Source organism: Ananas comosus, linkage group 24 (genome assembly GCF_001540865.1).
Source record: "Ananas comosus cultivar F153 linkage group 24, ASM154086v1, whole genome shotgun sequence".
NCBI classification, from domain to species: Eukaryota; Viridiplantae; Streptophyta; class Magnoliopsida; order Poales; family Bromeliaceae; genus Ananas; species Ananas comosus.
This window is the reverse complement of record NC_033644.1, coordinates 2162631-2189926: the sequence shown is the minus strand read 5'-3', so window position 1 is coordinate 2189926 and position 27296 is coordinate 2162631. Positions and strand designations below refer to the sequence as shown.

Here is a 27296-nt window from a genome sequence, read left to right as displayed (position 1 = left end):
TAAGAATCAGAGAAAAAATTAGTGAAATTAGTGAAAACAGACGAATTAGAGACGAATCAAAGCCACTAGAGTAGATAATTGCGACAGCATAGGGAAAAATGATGGGCGCGCTTCGATAGATAAGAAAAATAGCATAAAACAACCCTTCATAAGCAATAGGAAAACAAAATTGAGGCGGCGAAGAAAGTAGAAGCTGTTAAGGGGAAGCAATCAATGAGATCGAAGTGGCGGACGAAGTAATAGACGGGATCGAAACGGCGGGGGAGCAATAGACGGGATCAAAGTAGCGGGGGGAGCAATTGAAGGGGAGCAAGACGGGATCGATGTGGCGTCAATAGAAACTCCGAAGGAGCGCACAATATGAACAAAGCGACAACAATAGAGTGGGACAAGTTCAAAGATGAAAAAAAAGACCGGAAAGAACTAGTTTAAGGATAAAAAGAGAAAATAATTTAATAAAGGAGCAGAAAACTGATAGGTGGATCTCAAATTTATTAAAATTAAGGTAAATATGATATACGGATAGTAAATATGAAGATTGATATAGACTAATTAATTAATTAATAGATAGATAGATCTTAAAAAAAATAATACATAAAATATTTTTGCCCCACATAGTGCTAGTGCGTGCCCTTAGCCAGTATATATAAATATTCATAATATATGTTTTAATATCTTTTAACGGGTGTGCCCCTTCTTTCGTAAACCCTAACTCAAACCTCTCACTTCGTGGGGTTCCTGGAGAGAGGAGGGGGAGAGAGGGAGAGAGGGGGGATGGGGAAGGAGAAGAAGAGGAAGGGCTCGTGCGAAGCGGAAGCGGAAGCGGTAGCAGAGCGTGGAGGAGGAGAGGAGAAGAGGAAGAAGAGCCGTACGGCCCCCTCCGAGATAAAGAACAAGGAGAAGCGGAGCGCCGTGCACGCGAAGCTCAAGCGCGAGAAGAAGATCCTGAAGCGGAAGCAGGCCAAGGCCCGCGATGCCGCCTACAAGAAGGCCATCGAACTCGGCGAAGAGGTCAAATCCTTGTACATGTATCTAATTCCGGGTTTTCTTGGATTGCTTTCGCTTTTGTTGCTCGGTATCCGATTTTCTGATGATTCTGTTGTTCCGGAAGTGTAGCCTCCGGAGAAGAAGGTGCCCCGCACGATCGAGAACACAAGGGAGCCCGACGAGACCGTGTGCCGACCCGACGATGAAGAGGTTCGTCCTTTCGCATGCTTTGCTTTTTCCGATGATATCCTATTCGGTACGAGAATGTTCTTGTGTCCTTGGAATCAAGGTGTTTAATTTTTGCTTCAAAAAAGGTCATGATATTCGTGATTTGGTAGGATAGCATATTTCACCACCTATGAAGTGATTATTTTATTCTGAAAAAAGATGATTTGATGAAACAAGATGCCCATGCATCCAAACAGGGCCTCAATGTATTTTCTTGTTTTGTGAATAAGTTAGGGGATGTTGCATGGGTTTTGATGGGGGTTTTTGCAATTTCGCTAGAAAGATTAATTGAACATTAAATTCTTCATTTGGTAGTTTGATACGATATGAGGAATTAAGATGAAGGTTTTATCCTATTTTTCTTGTCAAAGAGTATGGTGTTTGACCATTAAGAGAAAGAATTTATGCAATATGTGCTAAGAGAAAGGTTTAATTCAGTTAACCTGTGGAGTTTGTGTCAAGTTTCATGTGATTTAAACATTATTCGTTTTAAAGCTTCATAAGGACTGTACAGTGCAAGAGAACAAAATGAAGGGGTTTATCGCACTTTTGCCTACGTATTGTAGGTGCTAGTGTTTTATCAAAAGAGAAGAACCTTATATCTCTCGTGACTAAAGCATTGCGGCATTGATGAAATCATTGTATGTTTGTATCTTGGAATTTCAGAGTGAAGAAATGTGAAGATTGTTGCTTTTAGATGATTTATCGAAAACCTAGTGGCTCCTCTTAGTGACTGGGACAACAACCTCCGGGTAGTAAGTTTTTACAATCTGAACTGATGTTGGGCGTTGTTGGGCTTTTTAGGATAAGATTTATGCGAAGGACTAGATACTTATCATTCAAAACTTGATTTGCGGTAGGAATGAACAATAGTGAAAAAATAAGCTGGAGCAGAGATGATATATTTTGACTTAATGCAAGAATCTGTGCCATGTACAATTAGGAAAAGTGGAAAGTAAGTTGAATGTCATCAACTTATCAATTTTAGATCCTGGGATTTTCCCCAAGTATTTGTTGACAGTTACATAATGAGGAAAGGAATCTTTTATGAACTTTAGATCTGCTAATATAAGAGATAGTACATCGACCACTGAAGGACTTATGATGCTCATATAAGATTTATGCTGGGTTTTGATGCTTGAGGGAAAAGGGGACTTTGGTAAATCTTGTGAGTTGAACTTCTAGACATGGAATTTTTTAGGAATACCAGGCTGAGCTATTGACAGTTTGTTTTCTAGTTTGACTTAGATGAGATATAAATTACTTATACTATAATTAAAGAAAGAATGAGTTAGTTGAAGATCATTTCTAGACGAGTAGAAAAGGAGAAATAGAATTTTTTTAGTTTATGAAAGAATTGGCTGAATTGAGTAGAAAAGGAGAAAAATAATTTGTTTAGTTCATGAAAGAGAATTGGTTGAATTGAGTTGTACAGCTATAACATAATTAAAAGAAACAGTGAGTTAGTTGAAGATCATTTCTAGATGAGTAGAAAAGGAGAAGCAGAATTTGTTTAGTTTATGAAAGAGATTTGGTTGAATTGAGTAGAAAAGGAGAAATATAATTTGTTTAGTTTATGAAAGAGAATTGGTTGAATTGAGTTGTACAGGTGTAGAGAAAAGTTTGTCAAGGTACTTGATATCATATAATGGGCTCATGGCTTTATTATACTCCAGACTTATTATAAGTTCTGCATGCACCGAATTTGTAAGATACTATTCTTTGTTACTGCCATTTCTAAAGCAGGTGTCTTTTTTTTTTTTTCCGTTCATAGTGTTAGTGATTTTGTGTGTAAATGCATGCTGGTGCCTAAATAATTTTGAAGTATCATTGGCACAGTTAAATATTTAAATAGTTTGAAATGTGTAGGCTGTTGCTAAGACTATTTTGTCATACCTCAATATGAGGTTGGCGTTATTTGCAGATTCGGCATAATTTAGAATTGTTTAATGTTGGTTCTGTTTGACAGAAGAAAATGCACATGTGATTTATGCTTTTACCATCTAAATTGTTTAACGGACATTGGGGTTTTCAAGATTTTTTACATGTTTTCCAAATTGTTTTTTCTTTTGTTTGTTGTTGCAGTTGTTTGCTGGCAACGATGCTGATGAATTTAGTGCAGTTTTAAATTGTGGAGTCACTCCAAAGATATTGATCACCACTTGCCGTTTTCATTCTTCTGTATGTTTGCCATTCTTCCTTTCCTATTATCTTTTCTGCTTTGCGTTCTTGTCTCAGTATTTTATCTCTCTTCGGAATCTGTTTACTTTCTTCAATATGCTATTCTATATTTGCCAGAATATTTTCAACATGCTAAAGTTATCTATTTACCTTCATTCGGTTCTAGAGAGGTCTTGCCTTCATTGAAGAGCTGAAATCAGTGATCCCTAATGCCCATGACTATGCCAGAGGAACATATGACCTGAAAAAGGTACCATTTGTATGTTCCTCTCATTTTAGTTTGTTAGTTCCTTTTAGCACAGCTTATAGCTTATGAGTTTGGTACTTACTAGCAGATTGTGGAATATGCAAAGAGAAAGGACTTTACGGCCATTATAAATGTCCATACAAATCGAAGAGAACCAGGTAAATGTTTACTTAATGGTCGGCCAGGCAAAAAAATATTCTCTACTAAGGATGTGATCTTTCTATTTTGGTTTGCAGATGCACTAGTAATAATTAACTTTCCTGATGGACTAACTGCACATTTAAACTATTTAAAATTTTCTGGCTTTTGCAGATGGATTGTATATCATTAAGTTACCAGATGGACCAACTGCACATTTCAAACTGTCTAATCTTGTCCTGCGCAAGGATATCAAGGTACTTTCTGTCTTTTCCTAGCGTTCTATTTTATGTTTAGTCACAGGTTTGCTTGTATGAACATGTGTTATAACAACTGCTGATTTCATTCACTACACAAGCTGAATATTCATTCTCTTGATTTTTCTGACTAGTATTTTGGAAAAGTTCTGTGCATTTTAAGTCATCCAAATTTTGTTGGCCCTTCACCGAGACATCGTAATTCTTGGCTTTAAACATGTATGCATCTTGAGACGTGTTGTTGTAGTTTGTTAAGAGTTGTCATTATTTTTATTATCTATGTGGTTCTCCAAGTCAAGATGACATTAAGGTCCTTATAAGCTAAACTTATACAATATTTGGTATGCAAACTAAAAACACGAAGTTTATTTATATACTGATTACTGAAATTGTTTACCAGCAAATTCTTAAGTTCGGATTCTAGAGTTTTGAATTTTAAGTAGGTAAGGTCTACAATAGCATTTTTCTTCACTAGAGACAAACAAATGACTTTTTTTTTTTCCTGGGCTAATATGTCTCTGGTGTTGTAAAGTTCACCAATAATAGTTGGTTTACACTTTTGGACTACATGTTCCTCTGTAACTAACCTTGAGTATGTTCTTAATCATACCTTCGCTCTTGTACCTCCTTTTTTATTATTGGTTGGTGTAGTATGTCTGGTTAGTAATTTCATTTGACACAAGCAGTAAGACTTGCATAAAGTTAATTTGCTTCAAAAGAGTACATTGAAGGCCAAACTTTGATTCAATCAGGGTGCAAATACGATCTCCTCTTTTCTAGTTCTTTAATTTTAATTTTCGTATAAACATTAGGAAAAGTAGGATTCCCTGGTGCCTTTTTACATTTTCTTTTTCATGACTTAGTTTTGCTGAATGTTAGCAAGTGAATGTAATTCACTTCCAAAAGTTGGTGAAGTGATTTCACTTGCACTTCTTACATCTTCCATCCACACTCAAAACTTGCTTCTTGCTTCTCTCCTTCCAAAAAATGTTTCCGGTTCAGTGGAATCGATGCTGAAAAGAATGGTAGCTTGAAATGCAGATTGGGCAAAGAAATAAAATATTAATGCCAAATTTTCTCTGAATTTTTTATTTCTGGATTTCGTAATAGTTTGTTTGCATAGTCTTGGTGTTTTTGTAGTATAAAGCTATCTGTTCTCTTTTTCCATCTTTTGGCTAAACATGCAGAATCATGGAAATCCTACAAGTCATAAGCCTGAGTTAGTGTTAAACAACTTCACGACACGCCTTGGCAATCGAATTGGAAGGTGATTCTGAGAACTTCTAGTCGGCAGTTTAATGTTTTATTTGTTATAACAATATTTTCTTGTATATATGTTTTTTTCTTTGCTTTGTTTTCGTGTTCTTTGGTAACTGTTTCTATTTTGATCTTTTTTCTTCTTGTAGGTTAATACAGTCACTTTTTCCTCAAGAACCTGATTTCCGTGGTCGTCGAGTTGTTACCTTTCATAACCAGCGAGATTTCATATTTTTCCGGCATCATAGGTAAGTTTACTTGCTATTACTATATCTTAATCAAATTACTTTTCAGGGAAAGTGCTAGCATCATTTTTGAACTTTGGTATAGTTTCTAATGATTGTTAAAAGCAGTTGACAGAAAAGATTCTTTAGATAGTATGGCCTCTTTGTCAAAGCTTCTTACTATTGTTGCTTAGAAACTCTCATGGCAAATGAATACTTGCATGATGAATATGCTAGGACTCAGATTACGTATTTGTTTTCTTTAGCTTTTAATTTTAAGATTAGTTAAGAGTTAAGCTCTTTCCGTAATAATTAAGAACCTGGACCAAAATCTAGGTGGAAGAATCTCCATAAAATGATCTATGGAATAAATGTACCAATTTGTCTTTGGTACCATTTTCTTTTGCTAAACTCTCCTCTAAAGGACATCTTGCCTTTTCTATGGTGAAGATGCTGCTGTGAGGAAAAGATTGTCCTTATACCATGGCATTAAACTAGTTTAACCATCCATTGATTCTTCAAACTTATCATACAAAAGGTTTGTTTAATAGTTGAATGCTAAGATAATATTAATATAGGGAAACAACAGTTCTGGCAGAAACTAGGATAGCTATATCAGGACGTTATCCTTGGTGCTGGTCTAGAAAATTGACAGATCAGTCAGCCAGAACTCTTGGGTTTTGAGAAAACCTTGCACTTAATTAGCCTAGTTGGCTTGGGTAGGTTTGAATGGTCTGCGTCTATTTCACGAATATGTAACAAAGTTCAACTAGCTTGACTTAGAATTAGTTGTCTCTTAACACCAAATTACAAAGGCAGTTTCCCAGGCAGTTTATTCTGTCATTTAAATCTTTACATGCCAAATTCTTAGTCTAGTCAGCCCTGCTTTGCTGTTCTAATAAACAAAGATAAACATTAAAGGCAACTATTGCCCTCACATCTACCATAATGGAGCATAGTGTTCTAAATAGTGGCTGCTGTGGCCGCTATAGCGGGATAAAATGCGGGTCTAACTTAAATCTCAATTTTTTGAAGATTCAATTGGTCGGTTAAGTCCTAAAATCACTAAAATTTTTAAAATATTATCCTAATAGAAGAAATAAAGTACTTATTGGATACCGGAGGAACTATTTAGTTATATTTATTACGAGAAACTAAGGTTGAAGGTGCCGCCCCGTGCCGTACGGCACGGGGCGTGCCGTACCGTGCCCCCTTCTTGGGGGCACGGTACAGGGGGGGTCTCGGACCCCCCCTGGGTGCCGCGGCACAAGCCGCGTGCCGCTCGAGACAAAGCGGCACGCGGCCATGTGCCGCGTGCCGGCCTTTTTTTTTTTTTAATAGTTTTTTGGCTTTTTTTTGTTTTTGGTTTTGTCTCTTTTTTTTTTGTTCTCTGGGATACAGAGCCTTCGCCCGGCCATCTATATTGCCTTTTGTTCACTTTTCTTTTATTTTTTTGACATTGTGTTGTCTTTTTGACAACTTTTTTTTTTTCTTTTTGGCTGATGCCTTTTTTTTTTTTGCCTTTTGGCTTTTTCTTTTGACTTTTTCTTTTGTCTTTTGTTAAATTAAAAATTATAATTTAACTTCTTATTTAACAATATAAAAGTAAATTTTTAATTGATAAATCCGATCCATACCGAGCCCTCCGCTTCCACCACAGACATCCATTTTTTCTTCGCAAATTATTTTGTCAAAATTTGTCGCACTGTGAAGTTTTCGATGAATCAGAGGAACAAAAATTGATCTCCTAAACAAATTTTGATTAGATATTTTTTAAAAGAATAAAAAAAATATGGATGTAATTGCGGTACTATTCTCGTTGTTCTAGTTATTATATACTTCCTAATCGAATCAATATATAGATTTTGAAACGTTTTTAGAAAAAATAAAATTTTCTATCATTTTATCTGTTATAATTTTTTAAATTATAAAAAAATTAAAAACAAAAGAATTTTCAATTGTTACAGCAAGTATAGTTGTACTTTTCAAATAAAAAAAAATAAAAACAAAAGAATTTTAAATTATATTCTACATCAGGTATAGTTGTACTTTATATACAAAATGCTTACATGCATGTTAATTGATGAGTACAATAAGCTATACATAGCAAAAATTAATAATAACTTGCCTAAATCTTTCAAAATAACATTATAAAAGCTTACTGGAACCAAAAAAACTTAAATAAATTCGTGCCAAAGCGTGCCAGTAGGAGGTCGTGCGTATCTGTCGGCACGCAAGCGTGCCACGTGTCGGCACGCAAGCGTGCCCGTGCCGTACTGTGCCAAGGACGTAGCGGCATGCCCCCGTGCCACGACACTTTAAACCTTGCGAGAAACAAATGAAAAAAAAATTATAATTTTATTCGTGTGGGGAGAGAAGCAATATGACAACAACACAAGTTTATCGGTCGCCATTAAGGATCACTGCGGTTATGAAGGATCACTATACTAAGTAGAAAAACTACTTGAAATATAAATGTAGAGAAATTAAGACCGTTATACTTTTATATTTGGAACCAAGGGTTCAAGTGCCGCGGCACGGCGTTGTGCCGGAAACTTGCCGGCAGGGTGCGTGCCAGGCCATGCCGATGCGCGCCGGTCACAAAAAATTTGTGTGCCGACATATTATAGCATGAAATATTTATTTTCTTTAGCAACAAAATATTCTAATTGCTTATTATGTACTTTTATCAAATCTTTTGAACTTTATTGAGAAAATTACTTACTAATTTAAAGAATAGAGGGTTTTGAGTTGTGCTATCGGTACGGGGGCTGTATCGTGCCGATATCTTGTTGGCACGATGTGGCACGGTAGATATGGCCCGTGCCGATGGGCACTTAGATCCTTGTTTGGAACTAATAGGTTATTGATGTCATTTTAAATACAAATGCGTTAAGAATATAAGCATTTAAATAATTTATTATGAATCCCGCTATGGGTTTATAGCAGCCTCTATGGCGCCCGCTATCCGCTATTTGCTTTGATACCCTCCAACGCTATGTACTTGCTATCAGCTATTTACAACCTTGATGGAGCCGGGCATTGTTCCTTGGAAATTGAAGTATGAAGTATAGCATTGTTAGCTTCAATTGGTCGCTTATCTAGAAGTTGCACTTACGTTCTCAATTTATGTTTTGTGTGAAACTTTCTAACTAAAACCAATCATTTTGTTTTAGATCAGTATTTCTTCAAATCCGAAACTCATCCAAAACAAAGATAAGTCTGATTTAGTTACCGTAAGTCAAAAGAATGTTTACTGCTGGAATTATTGTGGGACAAATTTTGTTCATCTAGAAATTTTGTATATTACATATTTTATTGTACTTTAATATCTTTGATAGATCATAGCGTCAAATTTAGACATGTTCACTATGTCGAACTGTTTAGATTGAGTATATTTTCTAATTTCTCTCTTTATTTGGGTCCCTTTGACATATTCTAATACTTCTGGACTAACTGCCTAAAATGAAAAGCGAAACTGCAGAAATTGCCAAAATTACTGAGACAGAATTTCTTGGAGCACTACTCAAATACCAAAACTTGAGTGCTGTTACAGTATTAACATATTATTTGAAATCCTCTAAACTTTCAAGTTAAAAATCAAACTCTGTATTTATCCAAAATCAGTTTGAATTAACTTGCAAACTAAGTAATTAATTTGGTTGTGGTCCCAACTCCCAAAAGACGTAACCGGTCCTCTTAGCATGCCGGTTGAGAACAGGACTCTACAGAAAAGCTAGACGCCATGTCTAAAGGATGGTCTGTAGATGTTTGGCTAGCTTCCTTCTTTGTTTCATATTTTCTGGGCTTAACTAACATTATTTTAGTTTTTGTCTTTGGTAAGATCTAGTTTATTAAGGTCATGGAGTTCATATCTAGTGCAACATTCATCTCTGGTCTGCCTAATTTTAGAGTCTAATGCTCAGATCAGTGTTTTGGAAATGCTGTTTCATCTTTTTTTGATAGGTTTGCAACCTTTTGTAATTTATTGCTAATTCTTTTTGTTAAATGTGGATTAGATACATCTTTGACGCCAAAGAGAAAAAGGAGGACTCAAAAGGTAAAGCTACCCAGGCTGCTAAAGGCAAGAATTTACCTGAAAAGAAAGTGATTGCTCGGCTTCAGGTATGAACTAGCAGTACCTTAGAGCCTCTTTGACAGCTGCCTTGTATCTCCTGTTCTAAACATTAACAGCTTAGCAGATAAAAATACATTCTCTCTACTTTCCTTTCATCATTCTTACAAAGGACGAACATGCTTAGATTTGACATTGATTTTGTATGCCTCGAGTATAACTGTATAACATGTGTAGGGCAGAGAGTGGAAGAGATGAAATATAGCATGTATTGCTGCATGCTTGCAACTCTGACGACAAGCACTCCTGAAAAGTTAACCTCTCATTTTCTTATATCGTAATGGTTGTTCATCTCTAACAATTCTCCAATTTCTGTAGCTTATCCACAAGAATAAAGTAGAGATTCTTGTGTTGAGATGCAGAAATGTACCTCAGATAAAACTACTTTTATGATTTGAAGGCCATGCTGAATCCTCAATTTGAAAAATAATGAAAACGGTAGAGCTATTTAAGAGTGGTAAATATTGGACAACTAATTTCAGAATGTGCTGTAAATTCATAATAAAATATCACAATTCTTCCCCTCATCCTACAGCATAGTTCTTTTCGGTGCAAATTTTTATCTCTAGGTTATCCCACTTCTCCAAGTATAACCAGATCACTAAGAACCAAGACCCCTTGCTATTTCCTTTGTATGCCTACTGTTTCACATTCACTTGATGCAGGAGTGTGGTCCTCGATTTACATTGAAGTTAATCAGTTTGCAGCATGGAACATTTGATACAAAAGGTGGAGAACATGAATGGGTCCATAAGGTATTGACCTCGCTTTGTTAAACAATTAATAGCCCTTTCTAAAGATCTCATATTCATCTAACTCTTTATTTCCTCTTTGATTAGCCTGAGATGGATACAAGCAGGAGGAGATTTTTCTTGTAGCTTGGAGGTTTTGCTGGAGTCTTGCGGAAATATTCTTTTGGTAAAGGCTGTCGTGGAAGAGTATTTATAACTTGCGGCTGGTCGTATCTTGCCACATTTATATAGCGCCCTTTTTTTTTAATTTTTTTTTTTTTTTTTTAATAACAATCTGTTGTTTAGAAAATCTTTTCTATGTTCAGAATTTCTTTTTGGGCCTTTCCTGGTGGGAATTTTGACTGTGATCCTGCTTTTGTGGCGCAAATCTGACAAATTTGATGCACCCACCTTATATATTATCATCTAACAAATTCATACTTAATGTAACTTCAGTAGCAGGTGGGGAGGAGCTAGCATTTTTATCCCGACAAAAGGTTGTTAGCAGTGCGATGTTAGCGATATCCACTTTTGTTCTTCGATGATGACCTGTATGCTGTATTTTCCGAAAACTTAACCCTATTTGCAAGATCTGTGCTTATCATGCATTTTGTGAGAAGAGTGTTTGCAAGCTCTGGGTGTTTTTGTTGGGAGATTTGGTTACTGGGAATTTTTTTTGAGTATGAATTGCTTGATTGCTTGCATTTCTTATTCTGTTACAGACAATTTCTTTTCTTGTTTCTGTTTGGTCTGAACCATATATCAAGAGTTGCAAAAGTTGCTTACCTGTAGGCATACAAAATGATCCGGGTTGTGGTTTCGCTAGCCTGGTACTTGTGAGTCTGAACTCGACGAGGATTAAGGGCTTAAAGAGGGGGAGAATATTAGATCCTGGATGGTTCTATATATAAATATATAATAGGGCTAAAACTTTTAATCCGATTATAGCATTTTGGGCGGTGGTTAGGCTCAAGAGCTTAAGAGAGTTGAGCATGCGAGAGCTATAGTCTTAGGATGGATGACTCTCGAGGAAGTTGGGGTGTTACGGTTTACGATCCGCCCTAAATGGGGGTTGTTTGTGAGGGCCAAAATTAAAGCAAAAAAATAATCCCTCCTGATGCGTCTAGATCAGATATATATAAAAATTAATTCGCCTCAACTTTGTGGGGTGATATGGGAATGTTCATTGCAGTGTGCCAGAAACGAAACTGTTCCTGGGCCCTGGTAACATTATTTGGATTGTTTGTACTAACCACAAATTTAAAAGCTGGAGTTAATAGACAGAGCAATCAGTTTACTTCGGGGTATGTTTATTTCACCGAAAATGAATAAGAGCGAAGAGATTTTCAGTTGTAAATGTTCACTTGTCATGCCCCGAGTCCCACAGTGGAAGCTCACGGGAGCGTCAATAGATCCGCTGAACGGACGAAGTTTTCTTTGTTCGAACGCAACGGTAATATAGAAAATGCACGAGGTCAAAAATGAGGAGTTTCCATAATACCAGGATCAAGACGAAGTACAAAATAATCAACATCAATAACACATTATGTATCAGAGCATAATACTAAACTAACTTACAATACATCATGTACTACACCAAGAGACCCTGTCCCACGCCGGTACAAGAGTGTATTTGGCAACTTAATCCATTAAATTTGTCTAATTACCATTTAGTCCTTCTTATGCACTAGAAGTCTCATATGTCCGTTTTCGCATCAATTTCACGCCAAAACGGATACGCCTCAAATTCACTCTCACACTCACGCGCACATACATAGCAAAAGTCCGTATCTGACATCCGTTTTTGCGTCAATTTCATGCCAAAACGGATTCCACCCTCGCGCTCACGCGCGCACAAGGAACAAAAGGTTCTATATTTGCAGTCTAGTCCTCCGTAAAAGGAAATTCAACACTCTTCATTTATTTCGATTTAGTAAGGTTCTATGTTTAGTGTTTCCGTAAAAGGTTCTATGTTCGCGTCGACACGTTCTCACCTCCTTTAAACCTCGCGCTCACGCGCTAACCAACATCCACACTACATCTAACTGGTAAAATCAATATTCTACATTTCTGTTGTTTGGTTCACAATAATATGAATTTGGTCGTAACTCAAACTTTCCAAATTACTATAAATGAATTCAGTCCACTCCAGACCGAAATTTATTACTTAAAAAAGAGCGAAGAAAATATTAATAAAATATTAACGAGTGGGGTTTCAACCAAAAAGTTGGAAGCTTCAAATTTTACCTCATTAACCTTTTGCAAATAAACAGCAGAACTGGAAAAACTTTCGTTCTACGGCTCCAGAAACAAACAATAAGAGAAGAATATTTTACTTAAAACTCTAGTTCAACTAAAAGTATACTTTAACCTGACCTTTTATTTCAGTGGAGGGTAAACAGATACATAGTGACTGCGAGCTTCAATTGCGACTCGGCTCAACCCAGAAACTTTTGCCGATACCATTTCGGCCCATCGGGTGGCCTGGCCCATTCTGACCGCGCTCTCGGATCCTTAAATATGGAGGCCTATTTTGACTTGGCCCATTAATTTTCTCCAACACAATTCCAACTTGTTTTTCTTTGTATATGTATCACCTTTTCCAGTCAGGTTCCATTTTGAGATCCCAATTTGACAAAGTGTGATAGGAAAATAATTCGTTTGTTTAATTTTGCATAGTGATATCATGTTGCATATGTCGCAATTAGTCGATTAAAATTTTCTATAGTGCCACCAGAGAGCTGCGGGCCTCGGTACCAAACGCGCCCTTAATTATAAGTCGGTAAAAATGTACGAAGATCCTTTCATCTGTAGGCTATTTTTACTACAACAATACCATTAAAAAAGTAATAACAAAAATACACCAACAACACCAAATAAGGCCTAAGAGTCACACCCTTTGTTTTTTTTCTTGGATGATTTGTTGCACAAAATTTCCACAAGCTATTAATCTTTAGACTAAAATACAAAAACCCGTCATGCAAATATCCGTTCTTTCACTCATTCTGGCTAAAATTCTAAATTTTGCCCCCTTAGAATTTCAGAAATATTTTTAGGAGATTATGACGTTAATGTACAGGATAATATGACCAAATTGCCCTTAATTATTCTATAAGAAAAAAATAATTTTTAATATATTTTTGTCATTTTTAAGAATATTTCTGGTATAAACTATAAAAAATGGATGGAATGGTGATGAAACCCTCACTAAATGCATCCACTTGAAATTTTGAGAGAATAAACTATTCTCGAAAGTTATAAAGTAAAAAGTAAAAAAAAGTGAATATTACATTAGCCTGCTCTATTTTAAAACCTTTTGAGCTATTTATCTTTAAAAAATTCTGCAAGTAAGATGACTAAGAACCTGTATCATTGATTGGTAGTTAAGAAAACAAATCAATCAGGAGAAAAATAATTAGGTGTAACCAACAAATAATTAAATCAAATGAATTATGAGTAATTACTTGATCTTAGATTTCATAGGAAGAGGTATACACTGATTCTCATGTTTTGAGATATTATTGGAGCATAACATATTTGAAGCTACCATAATTAATCATCTAAAATTAATCATTAGCTATAGAATTATTTAAGCTATTAAATTATCTAATTCCAATCATTATGTATCCAAGTAATTTATGCATTAATATGTGACATATATACCTTTTGCTATACATATCCAAAGTTTGGAGAATATGGAAAGGGACACGTGGCATGAAACTATGAAGTGAACTTTATATGAAACAGTATAAATCAATCAAAGGTTTAAGCATTGATTGGGCAATGTAATCATTGTTGAAAACTAGGATTTTTTTTTTAAAATTTTTTTTTGGAGTTGACACATAAAACACATACAAAATTAAGAAATTACATATTTATTCATCTACATTTGGTATTAGCTTATTTATTCTTTAAATTCCACTAACACATTTGCTGTATATGCCACATTACATTAGGTAGTAATTTTGGTCATTTCAATGTGGAGCCATTTTACTCAAATTTCATTCTAGTTGAAAAATATGAGAATTGATATGTGAGAGCATTTATTTACTATTGCTAAAAAAATAATTTAAAAATATCCCAATAAAATAAGAATGTTGCTTATTTACTCCTCGAAACTTTAACAAGCTTTGAAAATTTAAAAAATTCATATCTTGATTGATTAAACAACATATTTTACTTAAAAAGCATTTTTATCCTTACCGACTTTATTCGCTCCAGCTAAGTCTAATGGCTTTTGATCAAACCGAATTGGGTGAATCCATGATCAGCTTTGAATTGGTTGTATCTATGATCAAACTTGATCTGATGGTTATTGTGTTATCTAATTTGACGAAATTCATCTCAGTTTGTTTTTGAAAAGCAAAGAAGAGAGATCTTTTAGTCATATTAGGATAACAAATAATAAACATAGGAGAGAGAGAGAGAGAGAGAGAGAGAGAGAGTGGCTACTATACTATCAATAGAAGCAAACATTTGGTGCTATTGAGTTTTTCGCTGTCAGATCTACCTCTTTGATCATTTTTATCCGTTTGATCATACTATTCAACCAACCACTCACACAACCCTAAGTGACCACTATCATCCTAATTGAAATCCCTTTATCCAAGGGCCAAAAACCTACAAGCACTAATGATTTGGGTACTTTTAAAAGTATAGGAGCTCAACTCTCTCTCTCTCTCTCTCTCTTTATATATATACTGGAATATTAAGAAAATTTGTGAGAAATTTATATGCTTTCTTGAGATAAACAAAACCACATTCTCTATTAATTCATTAATTCTAAAAGGTCTTGAATGGTGAAATATAGACTTGTTCGCATTAACGCAACAAGTTTCCACAGAAAGGGTACATTCCAATCTTTTCCTGTGCCCTACAAATTCAACAATAAAAAATATTGTTCTAATATTAAACCATAAGGGCAAACTTGTCATTATACCAAAATATAATGAGTAAGTTTTACAATATATTTTCAATTTTTAAAAGTTCACATAGATATATAAGATGCTTAAAAGTTCAGAGAAATAAATATGCAAATTCCCACACTTTGTAGAGGAGATATATGCAATTATTCCGAAGGAAAAGAAATGTTTAAGTTCTTACAATATCAAAAATGTGTTAACAACTTTGAAAACTAAAACAATTTTCACTATATAGCATTCCACTATATACACCTCAAGAATTTATAAAACATCGTCATATGAATATCAAGATTTCTTTACCGGCTCTTTATTTGCCGACGTTTTTTCAGACATTTTCTTATGTGACAGTAGACTAATTTAGAAGAATTGTTAATTACTAAAAAAAAGTATTTTAAATTATGTACATACATATTTTGCAATGATAGCCTAAGAAAGAGGAAAATTTTCAATGAAAGATCCTTAATTTGTTTGTCTAAAATGACCACTAATTGTCAAATTTGCCACTCTTAATTACATATTTAATTTCTCATCTACTTTTAAAGAGAGAGAGAGAGAGAGAGAGAGAGAGAGAGAGAGGAAGATTCCTTGGTTGGTGGATGATGCTTTAGTTGTTCATGTGGATGTCCTTATTTTAGTTCCATTTATTATTATTATTATTATTATCATTAATTGTTAAAAAAGCTTTAATTTCCTTTAATTATGGCTCAATAATATGCTTTTAAATTTTTTTAGGGATAACTTCATATGTATCCTTACAGAATTTTTAATTTACTGGTTTATTCCTTCAAATTTTTAATTGCTAAATATATTTCTCTAAATCTTCAAAGATAGAAATATATCCCTGCAGGTTGATTATCACCATTAGTTAACCATTAAATTTTTACCACCGAGACAATTATGGTCTTGTTAAAAAAAAAAGGTTCTTCTAAATTTTTTATATTTTATAATTTGTGGTTGGCAAAAAAGTTACAATAAAAATGCTAGAATTGATAAATGAATTTAAATCTAGGCGTATAGAAACAAACACAGATTAATATAGGACACGACACATCTCAGACACTACGATTCAGCTACTTCCAAAAAAATGTCAACACACTGAAACGAATTAGACACTATTAACAAAGTATAATATTAATAATATAATAATATATGTATTTATTATATATAAAATATTAATTTTATTAAAATATTGTTATATTTCTTATATGAATAAAAATTAATAAAATTTTTATTGACATTATTATATTTTTTAAAAAAGAATTTTTCGGCGTTCAAAAAGAGTTCGTATCTATTCATTAAAAATTCTGAATATTTATCATCTTAATAACATTATATATGCATAAAAAAATTTAAAAAATATATATTATAAAGGGGATGCTCCGTGAATGTGTGTCGAGCGAGCTTTCATGGAATGTTTGTGTCAGACATGAGTCTGACACAAACACCCGTATACCCGACACGGACATGCATGTGTTCGACATAAATATGCGAGACCTATTGCCACATCTGTGATACATAGCTTTATATATATGTGTGTATGTGTAGAAATCGAATGCGGGGCGATACTGACCGAATCAAAGCATTGACCAAGTTAGGTTCCACTTTGATACGCAAGTCGGCTCCTAGGAAGACCCTTAAATGCGCCACTAGCGGACCAAGCGATTCTGTTGAGGAGGAATTGGCTCAACTAGGTTCTTTTGCAACTATTCATAATTGGCCTAAAAACAAACTTGGCTAAACGAGCCGAGTTGTTTATGTTTATCAAGAGAACAGAATTACAAATGCTGTTACAGAAACACAATCTACTCCTATAAAAACTACTTAACCGTGCTCTTAAATAAACTCTTAAAAAGGAAACTAACAAGACAAATATATGGATTATCTCTAGAAAACTGTAAATGCTGAAAAGAAAAGAATTGAAACTTGTTGTGGTCTCTTGCTCGTGTGAAGGGTCCTTTTCACAGGCGCATTTTTTTTTCTATTTATAGCAATATCTTCTCCCATTTGCAGTTATTGGGCTAATCCCATCATGGTGATTTCTTTGGCCGTGTTCCTATTTTTTCTGATTATATTTTGCCTGACCTCTTGCTGGCCACTAAGCCCTTTCTTCACGTTTTTTTCGATTGCTCCAGCCTAAACCGCCTTTCCAGATTATATTTCGCCTTTTTGTCTTGCTCCTGTCATTTACTTATGTGGCTCGAACTGCTCTACCACGTGGGGCTATTTTTATGGCACCAACAATATCTAAGAGTAGAATTGTTATTTTGTAGAAGAAAGATTACATTTAACCGGTAAGCAAACAGAGAATAATATATTCACAAGCTATATGTGTATTAAAACTTTATAGGGATCAATATGAAATTTTAAATCTTTATAGGGATGCAATTAACCTTACCTTTTTGGGTCTTTTTTTTTTTTTTCCAATATATTCGAATGCAAACGAATGGTATGGCATGCAAGTCCAGCCACAAAGTACGTACTTGTAGTAGGTTTTATAAATATGAAATGTGCAAATAGGAGAATCTTTGTTTCTGGGGCTGTGATTGGAAGTTCATTAATTTAATTTAATTTAATTTTATTCTCTTTAGGAGATGTGTGATTTGAAGTTTAAACGACCGCATCTCTCTCTCTTGGCCTGTACTATTTGGCTTCCTTTCACATGTGAAAGGAAGCTAATTAAGCAGCAAGAATCTTGGTTTGGTTCCCCTTAATATTTTTGAAGGTCATTGTACAATATCTATATATTTATTTATATCATGTTTGAGTATGATTACGATCACCCATATTATTATTATCAAAGTGGTAGTTATATCACATTTTTGGACTTAATTCTATTTCAAAATATGTACTTTTTGATTGTTGCATTCAGTTTTACAATCCAATTTAATAAATTACACATTAATGTGTTGCTGATCATGCTGTAGCAATGTGACATCTTAATTGTTGTGATATTATGAGTCATAATAATGCTATATCTCCATTCATTCAAGAAACTTGGAGTATAGGACTTCATGCTGGATCGTTGACGCTAATCATTAATCCAAAATTTATGCTCGAGCTATTAGAAATGCGCAACTAATTCACTAAAAACGTAAAGAACGGTGCCCATGAGTTTTGATTGTGATTCGATCTAACTAATCTCACGCCACTTTGAACATGAATCGCTCTAACCCGACTTCTTGCGGTATTTCGAATATGACTTGACCCAACCTGGCCTTTCGCCACAGGGCAGGATACTAGGTCCTTTACGTCAACACTTAACTGCAACATTATAAAAAGTTTAGGTTAAAAATTACGTTAATTAAAGTTTGAAAACGAAAGTTTTAAGTTAGCTTTATTTATGTAACTTTCATTTGAAAGCGTTTACTTGGTTTCTAAAATAATTTAAATTACAAAAAAATAAGCACAAGAACCATCACATGCATGCTGTGCGAAAGCTAGATTATAATTAATCACCAACTACAATAGAAATGAATAAATTGATAAGTAAACTGCAATTGAAATGCAATAGATTTTTTGTCTCTTTTTACTTCTTTTTTTTTTGTTTTCCCTTTAAAACTATACTTATGCAACATTACATGCCCTAGACCTGTTGGGCAATTCTTAATTTGTTTCTATTTTAATTTGACCACAGTGAACTCTAGTGAAGCATTATCTGGCAGAGAAAAAAAAAAAAAATTGAAGCTCAAAAAGATAAAAAATATATAGAACTTATTTAAACTATGAATCATTTTGAATTGGCTATTCGACGTTTCAAAATTTTGATTTTACTATCAAATTTTTTTAATTTGTTTGATTTAGTCAGTCAATAGCACTTCGACTTTAAAATTTGAATGCATCATTGCATCATTTATGTTTACAGGTTTAATTAGTATACTTCATATGATAATTCTCATAATTATAGAATCATTAAAGTAAACAATTGGCTTAAATTTTGGAATTAGTTTAGATAATAAAGGATGAGAATAAAAGGTTGCTTTTGTCTCAGTAAATTACAATCACACCTATTTCTGGGGTGTATCGCTAGCATTTCTCATTTTGAAAAATACTGCCCACACTCCAAAATGAAGCGTAGATATTACATCCCTCTATCCTAGAATTTAGAGAACCCTTTGGATTTTTAGTATTATTGTAAAATGTATGAAATACTTGTTATTATGTTCTAAAAACTTAAACTATTAGAGAATATTATTTACATATTTTGCATTCAACAAACCCGTCCCCCTCTGAAATCTAGACTCAAGACATGGGGTTCATTAAATAAAATAAAATTAAATAATATTAGGAGTCTGGCGGGACTCGAACTCAGAATAACTTTTGTCTGATATCATGTAAAATATATGAAATAACTATTGTAGTATAAAATCTTAAACTATACAGAGAGAACAATATGATATACTTTATATTTAATAATTATAAGAAAAATTAAATAAATTTGACGGGTTCTTGTCCCTTGGATGAAGATGTGTAAGATGTACATTCTCTTTTGGGGTGTACGGTGGCAGTACTCTTATGTTTTTATGTTTGAGTTGAAACATCAATTTGATCCATTAAACAATCTCTCTCTCTCTTTCTCTCTCTCTCTCTCCTTTAATATTCACACATGGAAGATAAGTTAAATTGACTACTGAGAATACACCTAGATCTCTCACTCACTTTGTGCATGCAATAAATGGATAAGCTACTCAGCTGTTATATATATATGTATGGCATTTCATACTTTTATTAGTATATGCATGTGCCACCTCCTGAGTTCCCTCTCCCTCCTCTACACTTATATACCATATACTATATATATTATATATTGGATATATATATATATATATATATATATATATATATATATAGAGAGAGAGAGAGAGAGAGAGAGAGAGAGAGAGAGAGAGAGAGAGCTTGATTATGAGTATCTATTGCGTTTTGACTCCATTCAACTCCCCTCCAACATTGCATGAATCAGGGGGCGCTTCATTCCAAAACCAACTCCTCTTCATGCAAGTTTCTCATCTTCATCATGATCATACTAATATATAGATGCTCTCCTCACATGAACACCTCACATGGAGTCATGGTACAGAAGTATATAAACAAAAAAAAGAAGAAGTTAAAACATACTAAACTTATCTGAATTGTGAACTATTTTGAATCGACTACTCAACATCTCAAATTTTAATTAATTTTACTATCCAACTTTTTAGTTTATTTAATGTATCGTTTGTCTCTACAAATTTAATTAATATATTTTATATAATTCTCATAACTATAAATTCATTAAAGTAAGAAATTGACTTAAATTTTGAAGTCAAAGTGCTGTTAATTATCTCAAATCAAACAGATTAATTGAAGTATTAGATAGTAAAATCAAAATTTCGAAAGGTCGAATATATAGTAGATTTTAATGGGTGCAGATATTTATGGTGTTTAATGTGGCTTCAGATCAAAGTGTAAGGTAGAAGTAGGGATGCAAATGGATCCGAGTTAGTGGAGCTCATGCCCCGATCGATCCGCCTCGAAAGGGGCGGTAATTAAGTGGAGGCTAACAATAGAGAAACATGAAATCCGCCCTGAATCCGCCTTGATCAGCCAGGTAAACGGAGCAGGAGGTGGAAAACCCCTTTTTTTTTTGATCCGTCCTGATCCGCCAAAAAATTTGAAAAAAGTCACTTTAGTCCGATCCGCTGCAAATGGAGCAGCAAGTGGAGGCCAAAAATAAGATTAAAATTAATATGTCCCTATCGACTTGGGTAATAAATGAAGCGGGAAGTGGGGGACTCCTCCCGTCCTTGGATCTGCGCCGTTTGCATCCCTAGGTAGAGGTAATTGTGAGCTATATAAATACTTGGAAATAAAAATAATTTACTCATGACCGATTAATTAAATATTTGAGCACAGAAACCATTTTTGAGTTTATCCTGATGTCATGTTGAATTGATGAATAATGGGACCTGAAATTGAGAATGAGAAAACCGAAGAGCACATGTTTCATTTGAATCTTATTGTAAATTATTGTATTTACATATTGAAAAATTCAATTCTGAGAGGAGACATGTGAGATCACAAGAAGAGGGTATACATAGTGCTAAAAACCATAGAACATGGAAATTCTATCATCACTATTTATTTTTAATTTCTTTTAGGAGTTGTTCGTTTTGCAACTTATAATACCTTAGAAATTTTCTATTTTTCGGTTCAAGTTGGTGAGATTGTTTTTTTTTTTTACTGAGAGATAGATAGCACGCTATCTACTTCGTTTATTTCATTTAGAAATAAACTTAGCTGGAAATGTGAATCAACTAGGCTTCGAATTTGGGTCTCGAGTACTAACCACCAAATCTTTTGCCACTTGCTCTAGGGACGGTCGGTAGTCGGTGAGATTGTCACCATCTAACTCAACAGAGGTTCGGGTTTCAAAAAGTGATGAATTTATTTTGGATTAGTCCCAACCAGCTCGCTGTTCGCGAGTCATCTTGTGTTTCGCTTGAAATGACTTGAGATCGATCGTTCGTTTAATAAATGAGTCGAAAATGAGCTGAATTTTTCAGCTTGAAATGTTAACGAGCGCTTGATGCATATTTCTACTATTTAGGCCGACTCAAATAAAAAAAATTTATATTTTATAAATTTTAATTATTAGATAAAGATTCTAATTTTTAATTTTTCACCTAGTATAGTAGAACTGACAATTAATCTAACTTACTGTTCACGAGTCGTTTCGTATTCAGCTCGTTAATAAATAAGCTGAGTACAAGTTAAATATTTCTGCTTGATATTTTAATAGGCCAGCTCGTGTTTTGCTCATTAATAAACAAACAAATATGAACCGGTTCTAGCTCGCTTGTGTTCGATTTGTTGATCGAGACAGCCCTAATCCCAACTACTGGGCATACAACATTATCATATATTAAGAAGTTCTGTTCCTTAACCAAAAAAATACAAGTTTTTCAGTCCCTCCCTACTGAACTATATATATATTGTGATAAAAATCTTAAAGGTTTTTGCTACCGAACTCTATATGTGTGTGTATATATATATAGAATTAGGCTACTATATATACAATTAATAGTACCAAGTGCTTGGTGTTATTAGGTTTTTGGCTCTTGGATGAAAGAATGTGCGGTTAAAATGATAATGGTTTCCGGTTAGAATGATAGTGGTCTTTTAGGAGTGGCTAGTTGATGGAATAGTATAATCTAATGGATAGAAATGGTCAAAGAGGTAGATCTAACAGTTGAAAACTTATGAGTATAAAGGAATATATACTCATAAGAGTATAGTAGCCGAACTCTCTCTCTCTCTACTATATATACTCTTATGAGTATAGACTTCTTTGTACATAATTTTTCGGCCGTTAGATTTATTCCTTTGACCATTTTCACCTGTTAGATCATACTATTCAACCAACCACTCACTCAACTGTAGGGGATCACTATCATCCTAACCGCACATCCCTTCGTCCAACGCTCGAAAACTTATGAGTATAAAGAGATTTATACTCATGAAAGTATAGTAGTCCTAACCTATATGTATATAGATATATACATATATATATAGAGTCTGGCTACTATACTATCAATCGGACCAAGCATATAGTACTATCGAGTTTTTCGCCATTAGATCTACCATTTCGACTATTTCCACCCGTTAGATTATTTTATTCAACGAACCAACCACCCGTTATATTATACTATCAATTTTCGAATTGACGATCAGCTCCGTTAGATTTGATCTAGCGTATTTGAAATATTTAGAAAATAAATTTTATAATTTTTTGATATTATTTATATAATAATTGAAAGGGTTCAAAATCAATAATTTTTAATGGTTGATATGTGTCATTTGCAGTTTAATAGCATAAAAATATTCAAATCAGAAAAATTTTGATAATTTTCTTTATACTATCTAAACTAAGATTAATATTTTTGATTGAAAATTTTAGTATTATATCATAATATTTCGCGAGATTTTTATTTTTAACCGTTGATTTTGAGTCATTTCGATCACTAGGTAAATGATATCAAACAATTATAAAATTTATTTTCTAGATACTTCAAATACGCTTGATCGTATTTAACTGAGTCGATCGTCGATTTGAAAGTTTCTTATCAAAAACGGTTTAGAAATACAGTGACCGCCATACTCCTAATAGCACACAAGTTCTACTCTTATATAAATAAAAAGAGTTAATTGCAAACAGCTCCCTATAAAGATACCGAATTGCAAATATATCCCTACAAAGTTCAACTTTCTTATATTATTCTTGCAAAAGTTCTAATATTTTCAAATATGTCTCTGTCGTTAGGATCCGTTAGAAAAATTTAGTTAACCATCGGTAAAATATTTAACCATAATTAGTCAGTGAGATGAATTGATATTTTTATCCCTCTTATATCATACCTTCTTCTCTCAATCAAAACTCTAGCAATGGAAAATCTTCTTCTTCATCTTATTCTTCCTCTTCTTCTTCATCTCTCTTCTTCATGCTAGTTTTGAACTCGTAACTAGAATTTCTTCATGCCCATTCATCCATGACGCGTGTTATTTCGCCTATGTTAAATGTATGTTGCTTCACCATTCAATTTTCTCTATAAGTTTTTCTTATTTTGCTAAAAAAAAGTTTAGGAGAAAATGAGTGAGAAAAAAATGTTGCAACAATGGTGGGTTGGGTTGGGTTTTAAAGAGAAAGAAGATGAGAAAAAAAGATAACCATTGAAAACTTTTGGGGGAACATTTCTGCAAGATTATAGTAGTTTTAGCTTTTGAGGGGACATATTTGTGATGATAAAATTGACATTTTACTTATCTGCTGTTAGAATATAAACAGTTTTCTAACGGGTAAATTGCATTGTTACCCCCTAAACTTTTGGCAAAGTTTCACTTTACCCCTCGAACTCCTAAAATGGACATCTAACCCCCTAAACTCTAATATTTCGTTCATGTTACCCCTTCCGTTAGTTTTCCGTCAAGCTCCGTTAACCGGAAACTGACGGAAGGGGTAAAACGAATAAAATATTAGAGTTTAGGGTGTTAAATGTCTATTTTAGGAGTTTGGGGGGTTAAGTGAAACTCGACAAAAGTTCAGGAGGTAATTGTGCAATTTACTCAGTACGAGACTCTTGACTATAAATTATTTTATTATAATATGTTACTTATGCATTGACTACTAATCCTCAAGTTAGTGATAATGCTTAATTTTGAATTTATATATATTTTTATCCTAAAATAAATCATACCATAATTTATCCTACATTTTATTGTAATAAAATAAAAGTGGAAGAAATGAATTAGAGTGGCTTAAAGGTAAAAAAAGAACGATACTAACTATCTACGATACTTGAACACTCTACTATCCTGGTGTACTCGCTAATATGGTTGATTTACAATAGGTGCCCTCACTCGGATATAGAGATTTTAATTCTCAGTTATTTTTTTGTAGTACTCGTTTGTCCCGTTTATTTTTAGAAGCATTATTCTATAAAATATACTTAAATAAAATTTTTGTACTTCATTTCAGCCAATTAGAAATTTTTATATATAAAAATATAAAAATAATTTATAGTAAAAATTTGGGTAAATTGTATTGTTACCCCCTGAACTTTTGAAGAGTTTCACCTAACCCCCCAGACTCCTAAAATAAACATCTAACACTTTAAACTCTAATATTTCATTCGTTTTACCCCTTCCGTCAGTTTCCGGTTAACGGAGCTTAACGGAAAACTAACGGAAGGGGTAACATGAACGAAATATTAAAGTTTAGGGGGTTAGATGTCCATTTTAGGAGTTCGAGGGGTAAAGTGAAACTTCGCCAAAAGTTTAGGGGGTAACAATGCAATTTACCCGTTTTCTAACGGTAACAAAACAAAGAGACAAATATGAATATCACTGGACTTTTGCTGAAATAATATAAAAAAGTTGAGCTTTGTAGAGATATATTTGTAATTTGTTATATTTACAAAGAGCTGTATGCAATTAATCCTAAATAAAATTACAATAACATAAAAGTTTTTTGTATTATAAAAATGAAATATTTTTTAAGAAAATTAATAAAATGATTGTGAGGAAAATCAGGTGCGCCGTGCGGCGGGAAAGAAACCCACTACGTGCGGTGGTGATAAGACATTTTCTTTTTCTTTTTCTTTTTCAATTTTATTTTATTTTATTTTTTTTGGATTTTGTATTGAAAGGTAGTTGGAGCTCTGAAGATGCTTCTACCCCAAAACACATTATAATAAATAAATATTAATTTTACTATTCTTAATTATTTTTTATTTGTATCTCTGATTCCCATTTCCCCACCCATGTGCAAAGATGTGGCCTTTTTTTCTATGTTCTCTCAGTTGCTAAGCTTTTAAAATCTCATTTGAATGGATAGCTCACCTTTCAAAATAACTACCTTAATATATATTGATAAATATTATATATATATATATATATATATATNATAATTTATTTAGTATAATTATATATGCTTCTGCGCTTTCGTGAGTACGGAGACTTTTGTACTTTTAAATTATTTTTGACGATAGGGCATCCGATTTGATAATTGATTTCGTTAGAAATGATTTACAGTGTTGAAACTATTTAGAAATTAAATTTTATAATTTTTTTACTTTTTCACTTTATTATAAGGTTATCCAACCTATTTGTCAGAAGCGCTGGCGATATGTGGAGTTGTTTTAATTCTCACCACCTTAGCTTAGTAGTGTAATTTTTTTCCTTTCATTTTGAGATAACTATTTAATTATTTTTTTATAATAAAATATTCGAATTGGGGATTGATTTTGTTAAATATCATCTGAATATCACAAAATCTATTTTTAAAAAAAAATTTAATACTATTTGCTTAATGAACAAGTACTCTCAAAATGAGCAGCCCAAAATAAAATTCACGTAGAAAACAGTAATAAAAGACTTAAACTTTCTTTTGTTCTGTCGCATCAACTTTCTTGCTTCACTCTACAACATCAACTTTCTTCTGCTTCCCCATCTAATCCAAATTCTCTCTATCTATTCCAACATCCCACCATGTATCGACACATAATGCGTAATTTTTAGAAAAAAATCTAATACAGACAATATGTGTTATTAGCATACAAAATCTTATTTTTATTATTCAATAATTTGTACGCACTACAACAAAAAATAGTTTATAGCGACACTTTTAAATGTCGGTATAAGTCAAAAAAAATGTTGCTGGCTAAATTACTGACCCTTTTAAAAAGTGTTGCTATATGTGGAGTCGTTAGGTATATAGTGACAGTTGAAAAGTGTCGCTATAATTTAAAAGAGTGGTACTAATTTACTAATATTTATTTAAGTATCTAGTAACCACCGGAACTCTACTTTGTTGGCTGCGGTGGCGGAGGAGGACGAGAGGAAGGGATTTTCGTCTAGAATTTCAGTCGATTGAGTGAGAGGAGAAGAGAAAATGGTAATCGATTTTTTTTCCATTTTCTTTTTTTTTTTTCTGTTTGTAATCGGATCGAATGGGCTGGGTGGGGTGGGTTGAGTAGAATACCCTTTTATTTTTGGTTGGATTAGATTTTATATTTAGGCATTAGGAAGTTTTTTTTAAGTTTTGACATAAATATAATACTTACACAAAAGTGTCCCAAACATGTGTCCCTATAACCTAATTCTGTTGTAGTGATGTAGATAACAAAATATAAGAAGTTAAAAAGGTTCGAAATTATGTTAACCACTTATTAGACAAACCGAACATCTAAAAATGGCGCTCACTTTCTAAATAACTGCTTTCTCAAAAATAGCATTTCTGTATAGTCTTATTTTTTTAAAATACTTTTTTATAACTAAACATGCCCTTAATTAGGAGGATTGTAAAGAGATATTTGTAATAAAGTGGACATTGGCAAAAATTGAAGTAATTAAAGCTTTTGATGAACCACTTGAACCGAGTCCTACTTAATTATTCACTGAGTTACACATGATGTAACCACTCAATAATTTCCTTCTAAATAGTAAAAATTATCGAGTT

General features: G+C 33.4%; 1 protein-coding gene across 5 annotated transcripts; it reads left to right on the top strand.

Annotated features, from left to right (window-relative positions):
- LOC109728784 (ribosome production factor 1) lies at positions 696-11004 on the top strand. Of its 5 annotated transcripts, XM_020259311.1 has the most exons (12): positions 696-1011; positions 1117-1197; positions 3301-3396; positions 3563-3646; positions 3732-3801; positions 3956-4038; positions 5226-5305; positions 5445-5543; positions 9539-9644; positions 9837-9908; positions 10320-10409; positions 10494-11004. In XM_020259311.1, exons 1-12 carry the CDS (start codon positions 775-777, stop codon positions 10530-10532), a joined length of 1137 nt encoding a protein of 378 aa, XP_020114900.1. In that variant the 5' UTR covers positions 696-774; the 3' UTR covers positions 10533-11004. The 5 variants fall into 5 exon arrangements, 3 of the variants coding, with proteins under 3 accessions (XP_020114900.1, XP_020114902.1, XP_020114901.1); XR_002221101.1 differs by having other exon boundaries at positions 9832-10409; positions 10494-10553; XR_002221102.1 differs by lacking the exon at positions 10494-11004 and having other exon boundaries at positions 9832-9907.

What these genes read in the sequence shown, in the direction of transcription:
- LOC109728784 (XM_020259311.1), top strand. Translation starts at nt 775, where the DNA reads ATGGGGAAGGAGAAGAAGAGGAAGGGCTCGTGCGAAGCGGAAGCGGAA. An exon ending in CCATCGAACTCGGCGAAGAG is followed by an intron (nt 1,012 to 1,116) that starts GTCAAATCCTTG and finishes CCGGAAGTGTAG; the next exon opens with CCTCCGGAGAAGAAGGTGCC. An exon ending in AAGTGATTGCTCGGCTTCAG is followed by an intron (nt 9,645 to 9,836) that starts GTATGAACTAGC and finishes TGTGTAGGGCAG; the next exon opens with AGAGTGGAAGAGATGAAATA.